This window comes from Squalius cephalus (assembly GCF_949319135.1).
Source record: "Squalius cephalus genome assembly, chromosome: 8".
Lineage (NCBI taxonomy): Eukaryota > Metazoa > Chordata > Actinopteri > Cypriniformes > Leuciscidae > Squalius > Squalius cephalus.
Genome location: NC_137129.1, coordinates 46701131 through 46718942, shown reverse-complemented (window position 1 = coordinate 46718942; position 17812 = coordinate 46701131). Strand labels below are relative to the sequence as shown.

The 17812-nt window shown below is 44.1% G+C and overlaps 1 protein-coding gene across 2 annotated transcripts in view; it reads left to right on the top strand.

Moving 5' to 3' along the window:
- Positions 1-17812, top strand: part of enpp2l (ectonucleotide pyrophosphatase/phosphodiesterase 2-like) — a 29738-nt gene that overhangs the window by 1513 nt on the left and 10413 nt on the right. The window contains exons 2-22 of one of the 2 annotated variants that reach the window (XM_079879470.1): positions 1808-1904; positions 2000-2131; positions 2337-2462; positions 5029-5089; positions 5330-5427; positions 5637-5716; positions 6805-6924; positions 7148-7203; positions 7710-7775; positions 11168-11240; positions 11606-11714; positions 11853-11975; positions 12459-12490; positions 12570-12697; positions 13198-13261; positions 13498-13585; positions 13690-13859; positions 13933-13990; positions 14727-14866; positions 14962-15085; positions 17416-17493. In XM_079879470.1, coding sequence (XP_079735596.1) covers positions 1808-1904; positions 2000-2131; positions 2337-2462; positions 5029-5089; positions 5330-5427; positions 5637-5716; positions 6805-6924; positions 7148-7203; positions 7710-7775; positions 11168-11240; positions 11606-11714; positions 11853-11975; positions 12459-12490; positions 12570-12697; positions 13198-13261; positions 13498-13585; positions 13690-13859; positions 13933-13990; positions 14727-14866; positions 14962-15085; positions 17416-17493 — 2023 coding nt within the window. Of the gene's footprint in view, positions 1-1807; positions 1905-1999; positions 2132-2336; positions 2463-5025; positions 5090-5329; positions 5428-5636; positions 5717-6804; positions 6925-7147; positions 7204-7709; positions 7776-11167; positions 11241-11605; positions 11715-11852; positions 11976-12458; positions 12491-12569; positions 12698-13197; positions 13262-13497; positions 13586-13689; positions 13860-13932; positions 13991-14726; positions 14867-14961; positions 15086-17415; positions 17494-17812 lie in introns of both variants that reach the window. The other variant, XM_079879469.1, reaches the window with a different exon arrangement.

Sequence of the window (17812 nt, the reverse complement as noted above, 5' to 3'; positions counted from 1 at the left end):
CACATTTAACCCTGTACACACACTTAACCCTGAACACACACTTAACCCCGTACACACACTTAACCCTGTACACACACTTAACCCTAAACACACACTTAACCCTGAACAACACACCGTTAACCCCGTACACACACTTAATCCTGAACACACACTTAACCCCGTACACACACTTAACCCCGTACACACACTTAACCCTGTGCACACACTTAACCCTGTACACACACTTAGCCCTGTACACACACTTAGCCCTGTACACACACTTAACCCTGAACACACACTGTTAACCCTGAACACACACTTAACCCTGTACACACACTTAACCCTGTACACACACTTAACCCTAAACACACACTTAACCCTGAACACACACCGTTAACCCCGTACACACACTTAATCCTGAACACACACTTAACCCTGTACACACACTTAACCCCGTACACACACTTAACCCCGTACACACACTTAGCCCTGTACACACACTTAGCCCTGTACACACACTTAACCCTGAACACACACTGTTAACCCTGAACACACATTTAACCCTGTACACACACTTAACCCTGTACACACACGTACACACACTTAACCCTGTACACACACTTAACCCCGAACACACACTTAACCCCGTACACACACTTAGCCCTGTACACACACTTAACCCTGTACACACACTTAACCCTGAACACACACTTAACCCCGTACACACACTTAGCCCTGTACACACACTTAGCCCTGTACACACACTTAACCCTGAACACACACTGTTAACCCTGAACACACATTTAACCCTGTACACACACTTAACCCTGTACACACACGTACACACACTTAACCCTGTACACACACTTAACCCCGAACACACACTTAACCCCGTACACACACTTAGCCCTGTACACACACTTAACCCCGTACACACACTTAGCCCTGTACACACACTTAGCCCTGTACACACACTTAACCCTGAACACACACTTAACCCTGAACACACACTTAACCCCGTACACACACTTAACCCTGTACACACACTTAGCCCTGTACACACACTTAACCCTGAACACACACTTAACCCCGTACACACACTTAACCCTGTACACACACTTAGCACTGTACACACACTTAACCCTGAACACACACTTAACCCTGAACACACACTTAACCCCGTACACACACTTAACCCTGTACACACACTTAGCCCTGTACACACACTTAACCCTGAACACACACTTAACCCTGAACACACACTTAACCCTGTACACACACTTAACCCTGTACACACACTTAACCCTGAACACACACTTAACCCCGTACACACACTGTTAACCCTGAACACACACCCTTAACCCTGAACACACACTGTTAACCCTGAACACACACCCTTAACCCTGAACACACACTTAACCCTGTACACACACTTAACCCCATCACTGCCAGTAAACATGCGGGCCTCATCCGGGGCCACTAGTTAACATTTAAGACCTTAAGATGTTTTAAAATCATTTAAACAAAACAAGCTATAAAATCAGCTAAAACAACAAAAATTCAACAGCTTCCCTCTTTTATTTCATCCCTGACACAAATTTGTCTATGAAGAACCAGGATTCTTACGGTCGTGGAAAACCTGGATGTTTACCGAATCCCCATTTTAAAATTAGTTTTTTTTAAAGATTTCTTTACCTGGAAAACGTATGGAAATTAATAAAATCTCTATTTTTATAACAAATATACATTTGCATTCTAGTTAGGCCAAGCTCTAAAACATTTTTAAAATTGTGGATTTTGTGTGTGTGTGTGTGTGTGTGTGTGTCAGGTGGTGTGTGTGCTGGCTCTGGCTGTGTGTGAGGCGTACGTGTTCCAGGCTGGTCAGTCGTCAGGAGAAGTGGACGACGCTCCTCCACCAATTAGAGGTCAGACTGTGTTCATCATCACTCGTGTGTGTGTGTGTGTGTGTGTGTGTGTGTGTGTGGCACCAGCCTGACGAACCACTGTGTGTGTGTGTCAGATTTCTCGGGGTCGTGTCAGGGTCGTTGTTTCGAGCTGAAGGAGGCGGAGCCGCCGAGCTGTAGGTGTGATAACCTGTGTAAGACGTACCTGAGCTGCTGTTCCGACTTCGACCAGCAGTGTCTGAAGACAGGTGAGAGGAACACACACACCTTTCTGACACCACAACTATATGCTTCAGTTAAATCATTTAAAATGAAAAAAGATATCAGAGAACCGTGAATGTCCTGTTAAATTAGCCTAATCCTTGAATCCTCTGGTTTCTTTTTTCTGTGCCTGTGTGTGTGTGTGTGTGTGTGTGTGTGTGTGTGTGTGTGTGTGTGTGTGTGTGTGTTCAGCGGGAGGGTTCGAGTGTTCGCAGCAGCGCTGTGGAGAGATCCGGAACGATGATTACGCCTGTCAGTGTTCAGACGACTGTCTACAGAGAGGAGACTGCTGTACCAACTACAGATCACTGTGCAGAGGTCAGACACACACACACACACGCGCGCACACACACACATACACACACTCACTCACTGCTGAGTGGAGACTGCTGTACCAACTACAGATCACTGTGCAGAGGTCAGACACACACACACACATGTCTGGTTCACTATCTTTGTGGGGACTCTCCATAGACGTAATGGTTTTTATACCGTACAAACTGTATATTCTATCCCCTTACACTGCCCCTGCCCCTAAACCTGCCCATCACACACACACACACACACACTGCCCCTGCCCCTAAACCTGCCCATCACAGGAAACATTCTGCATTTTTACTTTCTCAAAACAACTCATCCTGTGTGATTTATAAGCCTTTTGAAAAGTGGGGACCGCTGGCTGGTCCCCACAATGTAGGTGATCTCAGGTTTTACTATTCTTATGGGGACATTTGGTCCCCACAATGTAATATAAACAAGGTCACACACACACACACACACACGCACACACACTCACACACACACACACACACACACACACACACACACACACACACACACACACACTCACTCACTGCTGAGAGGAGACTGCTGTACCAACTACAGATCACTGTGCAGAGGTCAGACACACACACACACACACACACACACACACACACACAGGGCTGTAGCTAGAGGATTCGAGGCCCACATAGAACAGAAGATGGTGATGTTGTTGTAAAATATTTATTTTAAAAGTTAAATGACGTTGATCCTTCAGGCGTGCCCCATGGGGGAGGTCCGGCCACCATGTGCTCACATCCGAGCCCCAACCCCGGGCCTGGCTCCAGGGTGGGGCCCCGGCTACGCCATGCTGGGCGACGTCACGGCCCTTGTTTTAAATTTGTAACATAAAGGGTTTGTGAACCGCTCTTAGTCTGACCTGTCACAAAAATGCTGTCAATATGAAGACGTAGTCCTATCTAGGCTACCTAGGCTTGTGGGTCTCCTGAGGCAGCTGAGTGGTACCGGCAGGCCAAGCGGACTGCAGCCCGGGTGGTTGTGGTCGGGGACAGTGCCTTTGGGCTGGCAGACCGGGGTGGTGGTCCCTCTTTTTAAGAAGGGGGACCGGAGGGTGTGCTCCAACTACAGGGGTTCACACTTCTCAGCCTCCCTGGGAAAGTCTATGCCAGGGTACTGGAGAGGAGAATACGGCCGATAGTAGAACCTCGGATCCAGGAGGAACAGTGTGGTTTTCGTCCAGGCCGTGGAACACTGGATCAGCTCTATACCCTCTACAGGGTGCTGGAGGGTTCATGGGAGTTTGCCCAACCAGTCCACATGTGCTTTGTGGATTTGGAGAAGGCATTCGACTGTGTCCCTCGCGGCGGCCTGTGGAGGGTGCTCTGGGAGTATGGGGTTCGGGGCCCTTTGCTAAGGGCTATCCGGTCCCTGTACGACCGGAGCAGGAGCTTGGTTCGCATTGTCGGCAGTAAGTCAGACTTGTTCCCGGTGCATGTTGGACTCCGGCAGGGCTGCCCTTTGTCACCGGTTCTGTTCATAATTTTTATGGACAGAATTTCTAGGCGCAGCCAGGGGCCGGAGGGTGTCAGGTTTGGGGACCACACGATTTCATCTCTGCTCTTTGCGGATGATGTAGTCATGCTGGCCCCATCAGACCAGGACCTTCAGCATGCACTGGGACGGTTTGCAGCCAAGTGTGAAGCGGCTGGGATGAGAATCAGCACCTCCAAATCTGAGGCCATGGTTCTCAGTCGGAAAAGGGTGGCTTGCCCGCTTCAGGTTGGTGGAGAGTTCCTGCCTCAAGTGGAGGAGTTCAAGTATCCCGGGGTCTTCACGAGTGAGGGAAGGATGGAACGGGAGATTGACAGCCGGATCGGTGCAGCTTCTGCAGTAATGCGGTCGATGTACCGGTCTGTCGTGGTGAAGAAAGAGCTGAGCTGCTCGAAGCTCTCGATTTACCGGTCAATCTACGTTCCTACTCTCACCATGAGCTGTGGGTCATGACGAAAGGACAAGATCCCAGCTACAGGCGGCTGAGCTTTCTCCGCAGGGTGGCTGGGCGATCCCTTAGAGATAGGGTGAGGAGCTCGGTCACTCGGGAGGAGTTCAGAGAGAGCCGCTGCTCCTCCACATCGAGAGGAGCCAACTTCCCAGGAAGGTGTTCTGGGCGCGTCCCACCAGGAGGAGACCCCGGGGAAGACCTAGGACACGCTGGAGGGATTATGTCTCCGGTGTCCCCCTGGAACTGCTGGAGGAAGTGTCTATGGAGAGGGAAGTCTGGGTATCTCTGCTTAGACTGCTGCCCCCGCGACTCGGATAAGCGGAAAAAGAAGATGAGGATGATGATGCATGTTTTTGTGGTTTCCATTTAAATCTCAGTCATGCAACTAATATAAAAAATTAGAATTGTTCATACAACAGGGGCCTATTTAGTATAAGTGCTGGATTTTGTGCTTATAACTATAATTGTCACCACCTTTCACCTCATTAGCGATGGCCCTGAACACACACACACACACCCACACACACACATATCACTGCATTTCACATCTGAAGTTTTCAAAACAATGTGTGTGTGTGTGTGTGTGTGTGTGTGTAGCAGGCGAGAGCTCGTGGCTGGAGGGCGACTGTGAGGAGATTCAGAGCCCAGAATGCCCTGCAGGGTGAGTGACATCATCTGTGTGTGTGTGTGTGTGTGTGTGTGCGTGTGTGTGTGTGTGTGTGTGTGTGTGTTTAGTGAATCATCTGTGTGTCTCGTTCACTCTGAGAGCTTTTGGACCGACACACTGTTTCAATGCAGAATCAAGTCATCATGAATCTGAATCTGCTTCAGCTGTGACTAACTGCACTGTGTAAAAGCGTCTGCTACTGCATACATGTAAATCAGTGTGTTGTTGTTGAAGGTTCGTCCGTCCTCCTCTGATCATCATATCTCTCGACGGCTTCCGCTCCTCTTACATGAAGAAGGGAAAGAGTGTTTTACCCAACATCCACAAACTGAGTACAGGATCTCGTCTCTGCATCACACAGATACACGTTCTTTAAATGTTACTTGTTTCAGAACACTCAGAGAACATTCAAAAGTAATGTTTTCATAATGTTTGAAGAATGATAGAATGTAACGTTCCCTCATCGTTCACACATCTTCCGTAACTGAGTCTCTCGTTCATCAGCTGCTTGTTAACACTGTTACATGTGTTTCTGTCGTAGCTTCGTGTGGAACTCACGCCCCTCGTATGAGACCCATGTACCCGTCCAAAACCTTCCCGAACCTCTACACGCTGGCCACGGTACCGACACACACACACACACACACTGCAGCTCATTTAATTTAAAGAGATAGTTCACCCAAAAATGAAAATGACCCCATGATGTACTCACCCTCAAGTCATCCTAGGTGTATATGACTTTCTTCTCTCAGACAAATACAATCGGAGTTATATTAAAAATGTCCTCGCTCTTCCAAGCTTTATAATGGCAGTGAATGGCTGTTTCTGTTTTGAAGTCCATAAAACTTAATCTATCCATCATAAAAGTGCATCTATCCATCAAAAGAGTGCATCTATCCATGATAAAAGTGCATCTATCCATCATAAAAGTGCATCTATCCATGATAAAAGTGCATCTATCCATGATAAAAGTGCATCTATCCATCATAAAAGTGCATCTATCCATGATAAAAGTGCATCTATCCATCATAAAAGTGCATCTATCCATCATAAAAGTGCATCTATCCATGATAAAAGTGCATCTATCCATCATAAAAGTGCATCTATCCATCATAAAAGTGCATCTATCCATCATAAAAGTGCATCTATCCATCATAAAAGTGCATCTATCCATCATAAAAGTGCTTCACAGGCTCCGGGAGGTTAATAAAGGCCTTCTGAAGTGAAGCAATGCATCCGTGTAAGAAAAATATGTATATTTAAAGGGATACTCCACTTTTTTTGGAAATAGGCTCATTTTACAACTCCCACAGTCCCCCAAATAACTAGCTTCCAGCAGACGGCCGTACGCATCGGTTTATGGCGAAAGAATAACACTTGACCAGATGCATGACGAACACGGAAGCGCAGAGGATAGAGCAAAACAAAACACCAGTCACGAATTAGAGTCTACAAGGAGAATTTTTACAGATTCTGAAAGAAGAATGTCATATACACCTAGGATGGCTTGAGGGTGAGTAAATCATGGGCGAAGTTTCATTCTTGGGTGAACTATCCCTTTAACCTTCCCTTCCCTCACACTGCCTGCAGAATAAGAGTGTGTTCCTGTGTGGCGTGATGAAGACGTACCGGCAGCGGGAGAAGCAGGGCAATAAAGTGCAGGAGTTAGGATTTTATGTCACATGTTTTTTACTCGTGTTCTTCCTCAGGGTTTGTATCCTGAGTCTCATGGGATCGTGTGCAACTCCATGTATGATCCCGTGTTCAAAGCTCATTTCCGACTGAGAGGCCGGGAGAAGCTCAATCACCGCTGGTGGGGGGGGCAGCCCGTGAGTCATGACTCCGCCCACACACGGCTCTCAGCCAATCACAGCAGAGACAGCAGGATAGCTCACATAGGGATTATAATCTCATTTTAAGATTGAGTTTTACATGTGAACACTAAATAAATTATCAAGCTCAGTTTGGGTTTGCATGGAAAGCCTAGTTGCAAATTTTGAAGTGGATCCATGTTTAATATTTTAAACTGTTTTTGTCTGTTTGTCTTCTCAGATTTGGATCACGGCAGAGAAACAGGGCGTGAAAGCGGGAACCTTCTTCTGGCCCTGGTGAGATCGCAGTTTTCATTTATTCTGCTTCATATTATTGATTTCAGGTCTTAATGGTTATTTTGTTCTACATTCTACCGATTAATCAGAACTATCAGCTGTTTCTTCAGCAGAGTTTCCTTTCAAATGAGGTTTTCTTCTCAAATCAGCATTCTGTGTTTGGAGCAAAGCTCAGAGTGTCACTGCAAGAGACTCATGACACAACCAACACATGATTCAAACAAAGACCTTTCACACACTCACACAGACACTCTCACACACACACACACACACACACACACACACACACACAGGTCATTCAGAGTGGCTCAGTCTGTCCCAATCGTCATGTTCTTCTCTGAAGAGCTTCATTCGCTTGAGTTCTGAAGAAGTGAGCAGCCACTCATGAACAAGATCTCTGACGTCTGTCTGTGTGTGCTTAGAAAAGACGTTGTTTCTAAAGGCCTGAATAAACACATGTCTGTCGGTCTGTCTGTCTGTCTGTCTGTCGGTCTGTCTTTCTGTAGGGTGATTCCTCTGGAGAGAAGGATTCTCACTATTCTGCAGTGGCTGCACCTGCCTGATGACGAGAGGTGCGTCATTTCACCTCTTACTGGGAAAAACTTACTTACTTACTTATGATGGAATCTCACAAAATGATGTTTTATTAACAAAGTTCGGGAGAAGCACGTTCAGATAATTAACTTATTTGTCATGAGAAGAGCTCATCCAGTCAACTCAATTAACATCAGGAGGTATATATACAGCAGTTTTTACCTCTGACAGTTTTCCAGCATTCCTCCTCCACCCCATCTCCTCACTTACTAGTCCTATCTCAAACCTGGGATGGAGGGGATTAAGAAGATTAAGCCTAAGATTAAGACTATTATACTAGTATACCACTACAGTTTTGTTTTTAATGACATTTAAGCCTCCCAGTCCTCATTACTGTAATTGTAATAACAAAATATACTATAACAGCTTGTTCACTTCAAGAACGATAACTATATTTATAAATATAACACTAACTATGATAACAGTAATGATAACTACAGTGATAATATTAATGATAACTGTAGTGATAATTTAAATGATAACTAGCAATAACTATAGTGATTACTATAAGGTAAGTATAGTAAACACTTTAACAATAACTATTCTGACAACTACAATGATAGGGATTACTGTAACAAAAATACTAAAGCCTGATTGGTTCACATCTGTACAAAACGGACAGGGCCGACTGCCTATTTATGTCGCGCTGAATTTTGTCAGACTTTTTTGACTGATGGAGCGCTGATCCCCATCATCTCAGGGAACCTTTAGTAACCAGAGTGTTTTCGCTATAGTAAAGGGATGTCTATGTTGTAGAACCTGGTAAAGATGGATGCCAAGAACCAGCCGGACACTCCGCTAGTCCAAGCCTACGAAGACGCCATTCCCCTGGTAGAGTGTTCCCTTCACTCCAATAGGGCACTGCAAGTCCTTGGAAAGTCCTAAGAGTGGTCTTCAACGAGAGAGGCAAATAGATGGTCTACACCAGGGGTCACCAAGCTCTGTCCTGGAAGGCCATGGAGACCAGGGGTGGAGACTCAAACTCCCCAAACCCAAACCCCAAACTGTCCTGCAGAGTTTAGCTCCACCCCAATTAAACACACCTAAACCAGCTAATTAAGGTCTCACTAGGCATACTAAAAACATTCAAGAAGGTGTGTTGGAGCTGGTTGGAGCTAAACTCTGCAGGACAGTGGCCCTCCAGGACCGAGTTTGGTGACCCCTGGTCTACACCCTTAGCTGAACACCAGCTGGATAAGATAGACAATTTTTTGGCCATAAAGACACCTGGAGGAGGTGCCCTAACCTCAGAGATTGTGTTCATGACCTCTCGGGAAAGACCTGAAGGCTCCCGTCGAGAGGCCACAGATGGAGGTTCCACCACTCGGGTTAGGGATGCCAAATTGCCCCTCCCGCCTGGAAAAGGTGGTCCCCCCTCAGCGGGATTGGCTATGGAGCTGCCGACAGCAGCCTAATTATCCCTGGGAACCACGGCTGGTTCTACCACAGTGGTGCCACCAGCAAAATGAAGAATCTGTCCTCCCTGAATCAGTTGATGGCCTGAGGGAGCAGAGCCACCTGTGGGCTAATGCATCCCTTTCCTTCAAGAAATTTTGGGGCAGTGGGAGTTCTTCCAAAGTAAAGAGGTCCACCTCTGCATGCCTGAAAAAGCTCCAGATCATGCGAACCGTCTGGGGGTGGAGGCTCAGTTCCCTCGGTGGTGGACTGTTTCGCTTCAGCTGTTAATGGATCCTGGCACGTAAACTGTTGTTACTGAGCAAAGGTTGCTCTGTGCCCACAGGAGGAGACAGCACGCCAGCCTGTTCAGCGGGTGGGACCTAAGACCCCCTTGGTGATTTATGTGGACCACTGTCGTATTGTCCAACCGGACCAGAACATGGTGCCCCATGAGTTCTGGCTGGAACTTCCACCCCCAACTGATACAGATTGGGTGATTTCAAGGGGACCAAGGTCTTGGTGCAACTGTGGTTCTCCCTGAGGATGAGGCGGCCTTCGTGGGGCTTCGTGGGACAGCCAATGCTGTAGTGGCTGCATATGTAGCAGGCCCAAGGGAACTACTGAGGAGGCTTCTGCCATAAGGCCCAGTAGCTTCTGAAATGTTTTCAAGGGGAAGTAGACTTCTAAATGATGCCGCCAGCCTCTGAATTTTCGGGGAGCTCCGGCGAAATCCAGGCCCACATCTGGGTCGAATTGAAGACTGCCCCATGGAAACGAGATGCGTTGGGTAGGGGATAGCGAGCTTTTGCTTAAATTGATCTTGAACCCCAGACTTTCTAAATGGCTGAGGAGCAAGGATCGTTGCGCGCATAGATCAAGTGTGCGACTTGACTAAGAGCAGCCAATCATTGAGGTAATTCAGCAATCCTTGCATTTCGTAAAAATATGTGGAGCCAGGGACAGTCCGAATGGCAGGACTACATATTGGTAAGCCACCCCTACGAACGCAAATCTCAAGAATGGTCTGTGAAGAGGGTCTATAACGGCTGTAGAAACCGGACTCGCTGTGGGCCATGGGAAATTTCTCCACAACGTGCGCCGCTAACAGAGCTTGGACTTTGACTCGGAGGACTTGAGCATTGTCATCCAAGACTGAAGTGTTAGTCACACCCCTGGAGCGAGGAGCCCTGTTGGACTATTTCCAAAACTCAAATCTGAGTGGGTTGGCCTCCCAAGCCTGGCTCCTGATGGGAGGAGGGGTTGAAGAGTCACACGTGGCGGGGAGCTGATGCTTGTAATAGGATAAAGAAGAGGAGGAATGCTCTTTTTGTGTAGGTTTTTGTTTTTTATTTGATTCGCAATAACAGCATAAGGAGGTCTTGGCACGCATATCACTGGTGGGACGAACCCAGTACCGATAACAAACATAGCACCTCCAACTCCCCGAACTGAACAGGGGGTCTTGGAGGTGAACACATCGCTTTGGGGGTGGTCCAACCTTGGTGAGACGAAGCCTCTTCCTCTTTGTGCCTGAGACATCAGGGCTGCTTGGGCTGCTCAGGATCCAGGACTAACTTAGGCCGGGGAAATGGAAAATGGGGAATGGGAAATGGATAGTGCTTTACCTTCTTCACCGGACCAGCAAATAGGCTATGGCATGCCCAATTGCTTGTAGTGATGTCAGGTTCATGAATGAATCATTCTTTCGAACCAGTTCACCAAACTGGACTGAATCGTTAAAAAAAAGGGTAGCCACCATAATTTTTAACATTAATAGACTTTAAATTTAAGTTAACTTAAAACCTTTACAATCTTCAAATAAACCCATTTTAATAAGTGTCACATTTATCTGTGCCTTTAATAAAGTGTTTTGTATATAGTAGTATAGTGGTGTTTCTGTCTCAGTCAGTATCAGCTCTCTCTCTGCTAAAGTTAATTTGCACATTAAGTTGTGTGTGGTGTGTTTTTCCAGGCCGTATGTCTACGCTGTCCACTCGGAACAGCCGGATACGTACGGACACATCCTGGGGCCGCTGAGCAACGAGGTGAAACACACACACACACACACTTTGATTAGTATCTGACATTTAGACGAGGGTAAATATGACATTGGTTTTAACTCTGAGAATAGAGGAGTTTGAAGATGACTAGTGTACTTGTTACCAAGTGTATCAGTCAAGATCAAGTCTACAGCCCTGTTTACAATACTACTGAATGAACAAACGTGTGTGAAATGAATTTCAAGTTTCAAAAGAAGACTTACTGTGCGTGAATTTGGTTGTCAGTTTCAATAGTATTCTAGTGAAGTGTAAATTCTTCATATCAGTAGTAATGACGTACTTTACACTCCTGCTCATGGCCAAACATGCGTTTGAGAGTGTTTTGACTGCGTGTGTGTGTGTTGGGACAGCTGGATAACACGCTCAGGAAGATCGATAACATCATCGGTCAGCTGATGAATGGGCTGAAACAGATGAACCTCCATCGCTGTGTGAACGTCATGCTGGTGGGCGATCACGGTATGTATGTTATAATCTACAGTGAGAAATAAATACCTCATATTCTGCCCTAAACCTCTAATCTAACGTATGATGGCCTGGTAAGACTCGGATCTCACTGCTCGTTTAATGGCAGATTCTCCATGTCTTTGTGTTCAGGGATGGAGGAATCTCACTGTGAACGAACAGAGTATTTGGGCTCTTACGGACTCGATGTTGATGCCATCACATTAACACCAGGATCCTCCGGTAGAATCGGCCCCAAAACTGCCAACACACCATGTGAGTGCATGCATTTATTAAGTTAAAATAATTATAAAAACTACAGACTAATACAGTTTTTTAAAGCTATTTAACCTTTTGAGAACATTTCTCTGAATTTGTAGAGACATTCTTCAGCAATTTTGCTAACAAAGTATGGAAACTGTCCGAATTTTACTTCAAATTACCAAATTATTGAGCCAAAACACATATGAATGATGGTAAATGGTTTCTACAAGTAAAACAACCCGAATTATTAAATATTAAACCATTTTTTCTCAACTTGCATTAAAGTCACAATTTCCACAATGTATACAGCAGTTACACACGGTACAGCAGGATGTTTTTCCTCGAGTACAGATGTTCAGTTTCAGTAGTATTCTAGGAAAGTGTTAATTCTTCAAAACAGTGTCAATTAAGTACTTTACTTCAGTTTCAGAGGAAGTCGATACGTCTAAAACCTTTACATGGCTGATTTTATTGACATATCTCTTCATGTTTCAGACAATCCGAAGGAGATTGTAGCTAATTTAACAGTAAGTATATAAATCACACAAAACCACTGTTGTGTTTGTGCATAGTGCATCATGTGACTTTTGACCCATTCCGTTTCAGTGTAAGATGCCCAATCAGCACTTCAAGCCGTACCTGAAGCAGCACCTGCCCAAACGCCTGCACTACGCCAACAACAGACGCATCGAGGACGTGCACCTGCTCATGGACCGGAAGTGGCACGTGGCCATGTGAGTACCAGTGCGTGTGTGTGTGTGTGTGTGTGTGTGTGTGTGTGTGTGTGTGTGTGTGTGTGTGTGTATTTGAGACCGTTCAGCACTAGAAGTGACACAGTTAGCTTTATATGAAAACAACACAAGTATATCATAGTCAACACTTTAAAAAAAACTGAGTATGTGTGCTTGGCATCTTTAAACAAGTAAACAAGTGTTACTAGTAATGCTTTAGGGTACGTTTACAACAAGCGAGACCGTTTTCAAAAACTTGCACTTTTTCAAAACTTTGCATTTTCAGGCACCCAGAACTCTGTTGTCGTGTAAACGAATGGCCAAAACACATAAAAAGTTTTACGTTTTTAGTTGAAAACGGTGTCGTGTAAACAACCCCTTAGTCAGTACTCTGGTCATCATTTAACAACAAATACAATTTCTTCACAAAAAGCCATTTTACCAGACAAGACGTGTGAAGTTGAACTCAAGTGATGTTTTAATATGTTTGTGTTTGAGAGCAGAACACCTGCTACCTGCGGCTACTTTGGAGATCATGGGTTTGACAACAAGATCAGCAGCATGCAGGTCAGTCAATCAATCAATCAATCAATCAATCAATCGATCAATCAATCAATCAATCTGTCAGTCAGTTAGTCTATCAGTCAGTCTATCTCAGTCAATCAAACAATACATTCATCTATATATGTTATTCAAATCAATTCTATCCATCGTTCGTTCGTTATATCTATTATTCTATATACCTATCTATGGATCTGTCTCTCCATCCATCCATGAATGTTTCCGTTGTGTTTTTCTCATAGACTATCTTTATGGGATTTGGACCAAGCTTCAATTTCAAGACACAAGTGCCTGTTTTTGAGAACATTGAACTGTATAACGTCATGTGTGGTGAGTAAATCCTGACGTGTTTCTTAAGAGTATTAGATCATGAGAACCATAACAGATTCATGCAGCATCTGTGTGTGTGTGTGTGTGTGTGTGTGTGTTTGTAGATCTGCTGGGTTTAACTCCAGCCCCTAATAACGGGACACACGGCAGTCTGAATGACATGTTGAGAAACCCTACATATACTCCTACTCAGCCAGAGGAAGTGACATCACCAACGCCTTTAGCCCCGCCCTCTGAAGTGACCCATGACCTGAGCTGTAACTGTGATGATGAGGTCAGTGTGACACACACACACACACACACGTGTTCTCTACAGGTCAGTGGGTTGAGTCTCTTCTCGTTCACAGAACAACATTGAAGAAAGTTCCCAGACGTTTCCTCCTGCGGCCGATGGACCGTCGAACAGTTAAGATCTGTTTCAGTTTCACACGTTCTCATCCGTAATAACAGGTCATGTGATGATGGGATGCAGGGACAGGAATAATTCAATTAAATAATATCATTTGCTTTGTTTATGTAATATAATGTATTTGTATTATATGTGTAATAATGTATTATCACTAGTATTCATGGCATTTGCTTTGAATTTTGTCACTATATATATATATATATATATATATATATATATATATATATATATATATACAGCTAGAGAAGAGGAGACCTCTTCCTTTAACCAAAAAACCTTGAAAAAATACAACAACAAAAAAAAATTGCCTTTTTTCCCACATATTTTAGCAATCATAATAAAAACCCTTTTTTTGAATTCGGACATAGCATTACACGGAAGCAATAGTTTAAAACCTTTTAGCGGCTCAATTTTTGTGATATCAACTGCAAATTTGGCAAAAACACTGCAAAAACACAACTTGGTTAGGCATACAGCTTTGATTTTCTAGCTATTTTAGTCCAAATTATTTAGGAAAATACCAATTTTGTATCAAATATATATATATATATTTTGTTCAGTACATTTGCTTTACAGTAAAATTAAACTTCTGTTAATTGTTTTTTACACTTTAATTTTTTGAACTTTTTTGATTTTCTTTCACTTCTTTAAAAAAAGAAGCATTCATGAATCTCTTGATTGTGTGTGTGTGTGTGTGTGTGTGTGTGTGTGTGTGCATGTGTGTGTGTGCAGACGTCACACACCTGCCATTCGGTCGTCCCGCTGTTCTCTTCCAGACGTCGTACACACTGCTGTGTCAGTCCGATTATTGCAGCGGCTTCAGTCACGCCATCAACATGCCGTTGTGGAGCGAGTTCACGCTGACAGCACAGGTGCACAAACCACTGCGTTTACACACACACACACACACACACACACGTTCCTCTGAGCTGCTTCAGTGTTTCAGTGTGTGTGTGTGTGTGTGCAGGTGGAGGTGGCGGCAGTGTCGTCCAGCGAGTGTGTGAGAGCGGATCCTCGTCTCGAGCTCACACACACATGCAACACGTTCAGTCAGGAGTCCGGCATCACACACGCGTTCCTCTACCCGCCGGGTCAGTCACACACACTTCTCTTGTTCTTAGCGGTTATTTTATGACACTGGATATAAAAAAGAAGCCAAATGATGTAAACACCACAGATGAACAGGGTAAAACTCTTAACTAACTGATATCACCATAATGTCCCCAGTTTATTAATTGTTTATAATTACTTAAGTTTTACTTAATAATTAAATACTTCACTGCTTATAATTGATTTATTAAGTACATTACAACAGTTGTTTTGTATTACAAGTTTTCTAAAATTTTAAATGTTTAAAAATGCAAAAGGCATTTTTTTGACTAAATATGCAATAATTTGCATAAACTTCCAGAACATTAATATGAACATTGGATGAAGCCAGTTTCAAATTTCTTGTTTGATTTTGTTGACTTATTAATGTTAAATGTTTTTACAGAGGGGATTTTGGATTTGTCTCTATCACTCCATAAATCACGAAATACTGTCAACAGACAGAAAAAAAATACATTTTCCCCATGTTTTAGGAGTAAAATGTTAAAAATATAATCAGGCGAAAGATATATGAAAAATCCCCTCAGTAAAAACCTTCGGAATATAGAAAGGAAAAAAACTGTAAGTTTTGGTGGATACAAGTGATGCTGAAGTGGAGAAAGAACTTGATTTGTGGAAACCGCCTTTAAAGTCCCCATGAAATCAAAATTGACCCTATTTACTTTGTTAGCGCATATTACTAGTCTTGTGGTGAACAATTAATCCGTGCAAGAAAATATTTAAAAAAAAATTTTTTTACCATGGTAATCTTTAATCAAAATCTGAAAATGCCCCTCCCCTCTGCATTGGAGGACCTTCTCTGATGACGTAGGTTTGAGGAATTGGTTTGGGCAACGCTTAACCACTCCCCTCAAACCGTTAGTCTGCTATGAGCAGAGATGGAGAGGAGGAGCGCTAGAGTAAAACCCTGCCCTCTGTTCAATATTCCTTTTCACTGGGAAATACGTCATAACACTGGAGAAAAGTCGTTTGCAACTTCCGGTTCACGGGGACTTTAAAGATATGTATTGTAATTGGAATCTACAGATGCACATAATGTAATAAAACAAAGACTTAAAGGGACACTCCACCCATTTGCATTAAGCTTTGCATTGTTAGAAACCCAGTCATACTATTGAATGGTCGTGCAACACTCTCTCATTTTCCCCTGAGACGGGAGAAATCCATTATTTACCTCTTACACTTCCTCCTACAATGACGCAAAAATCGTCATTTTGCGTCATTGTAGGAGGAAGTGTAAGAGGGGGGGATTTCTGTTGAGACTACAAGCACTAGTTCCTCATCTTTCCCAGGGGGCGGGACCCGCTCACGCTACAGACCTATTACAGATCAGTGGGTGGGACTTTACTCTCTGAAACTGAAAGCAATATCCTCCATCTTGTTTGAAGCTAAGCTAACAGGCGCTGTGGAGACAGATGTACAGTAATGACAATAGCGGAGGAGAGTGCTCAATATGATATAGAGGAAGAGGATTTCGGAAGTCTGATGCTTGAATCAGGTGTTTGTGGCTACCTTTACAAGCCGCATTATAGCGAAGAGCAGCCGAGGCAGAAGACCTGCCTGCCGCGGACGAGGAGCCCGGACTGGCTCGAGTTAGGGCGGACTGGTGGCGCCGGTGATCTCACAATGCAGCTACGAACCGCTACGAACACAGAGATAGAGTCCAACTGCGGGAAAGAATTTCAACGATGACAATTTCTCCTGGACGAAATCTCTGAATCAGACGAGGACACGGACGTTTGTGTTGAGAACTATCCTAGCTTCGCACCGCATATGTTCTGACTGAACATCCAGGTACCATGCAATAATTCACCTTTTCGAAAGAAATACAAACGAGGAGTAATGCACTAATGAGTTCGCCAACTAACTAGACATTTTGTGTGAATGTGAAATGAATTTCAAGCTCTGGTGGTAGCTAGCCTTGTAGACGGAAGAGTAATTTCTCTTATAGGCAGATTTGCGCTTTCTGGATTAGTGGGAGTGGCTTGCGGAGCTGTGCAATGTGGTGCATTGTGGGAGTTGTTGTCTTTCATACAAATGCGTCCTGAAGTTATTTTTTGTCTTTCCTCGGTCACGAAGGCACCAAATTCAAAATTTATTTTACATTTCGACTACATATATAACCCACTTTAAATAAAAAACAATGTTCAAATGGGTGGAATGCCCCTTTAATGTGTATTTTATGTTTTCTCTCAACTTGTCTGAAAGCCACAACAATGGTTTAGCCTTAAATGAGGAATGTCCGAGTTCCAGGTAAAGCTGACACGCGTGTTTCATGCGTGTTGAAGGACTGATGTTGGTTTCTGTGCAGATTTCTCTGTTACGGCTGAATCCAGATATGAAGCTTCACTCATCACCAACACAGTTCCCATGTATCCTGCCTTCAAGAGTGAGTCTGACGCTGATAAATAGTCTCAAAATTAATTTGCAAAATATGATTCACAAGTGCATGAGCTGATTCACATTGGCAGAAAAACATTGAGTGAGGCGTTTGAAAGATCTGATTGGCTAAAAACAACGTCAGTTTAAGAAGAAACACCTGGAGGAAAGTCTGAAAACAGGCACAGATCCAGAGCAATCCACACACACACAACGATGATCAATTCAAACACATAAAATAATTCAGAAATGTGCGAACGTACTTGTGCATTTATGAACTGTGCTTTGCATTTGTGATTAACCGTGCATGATTAATCATATTTTAATCG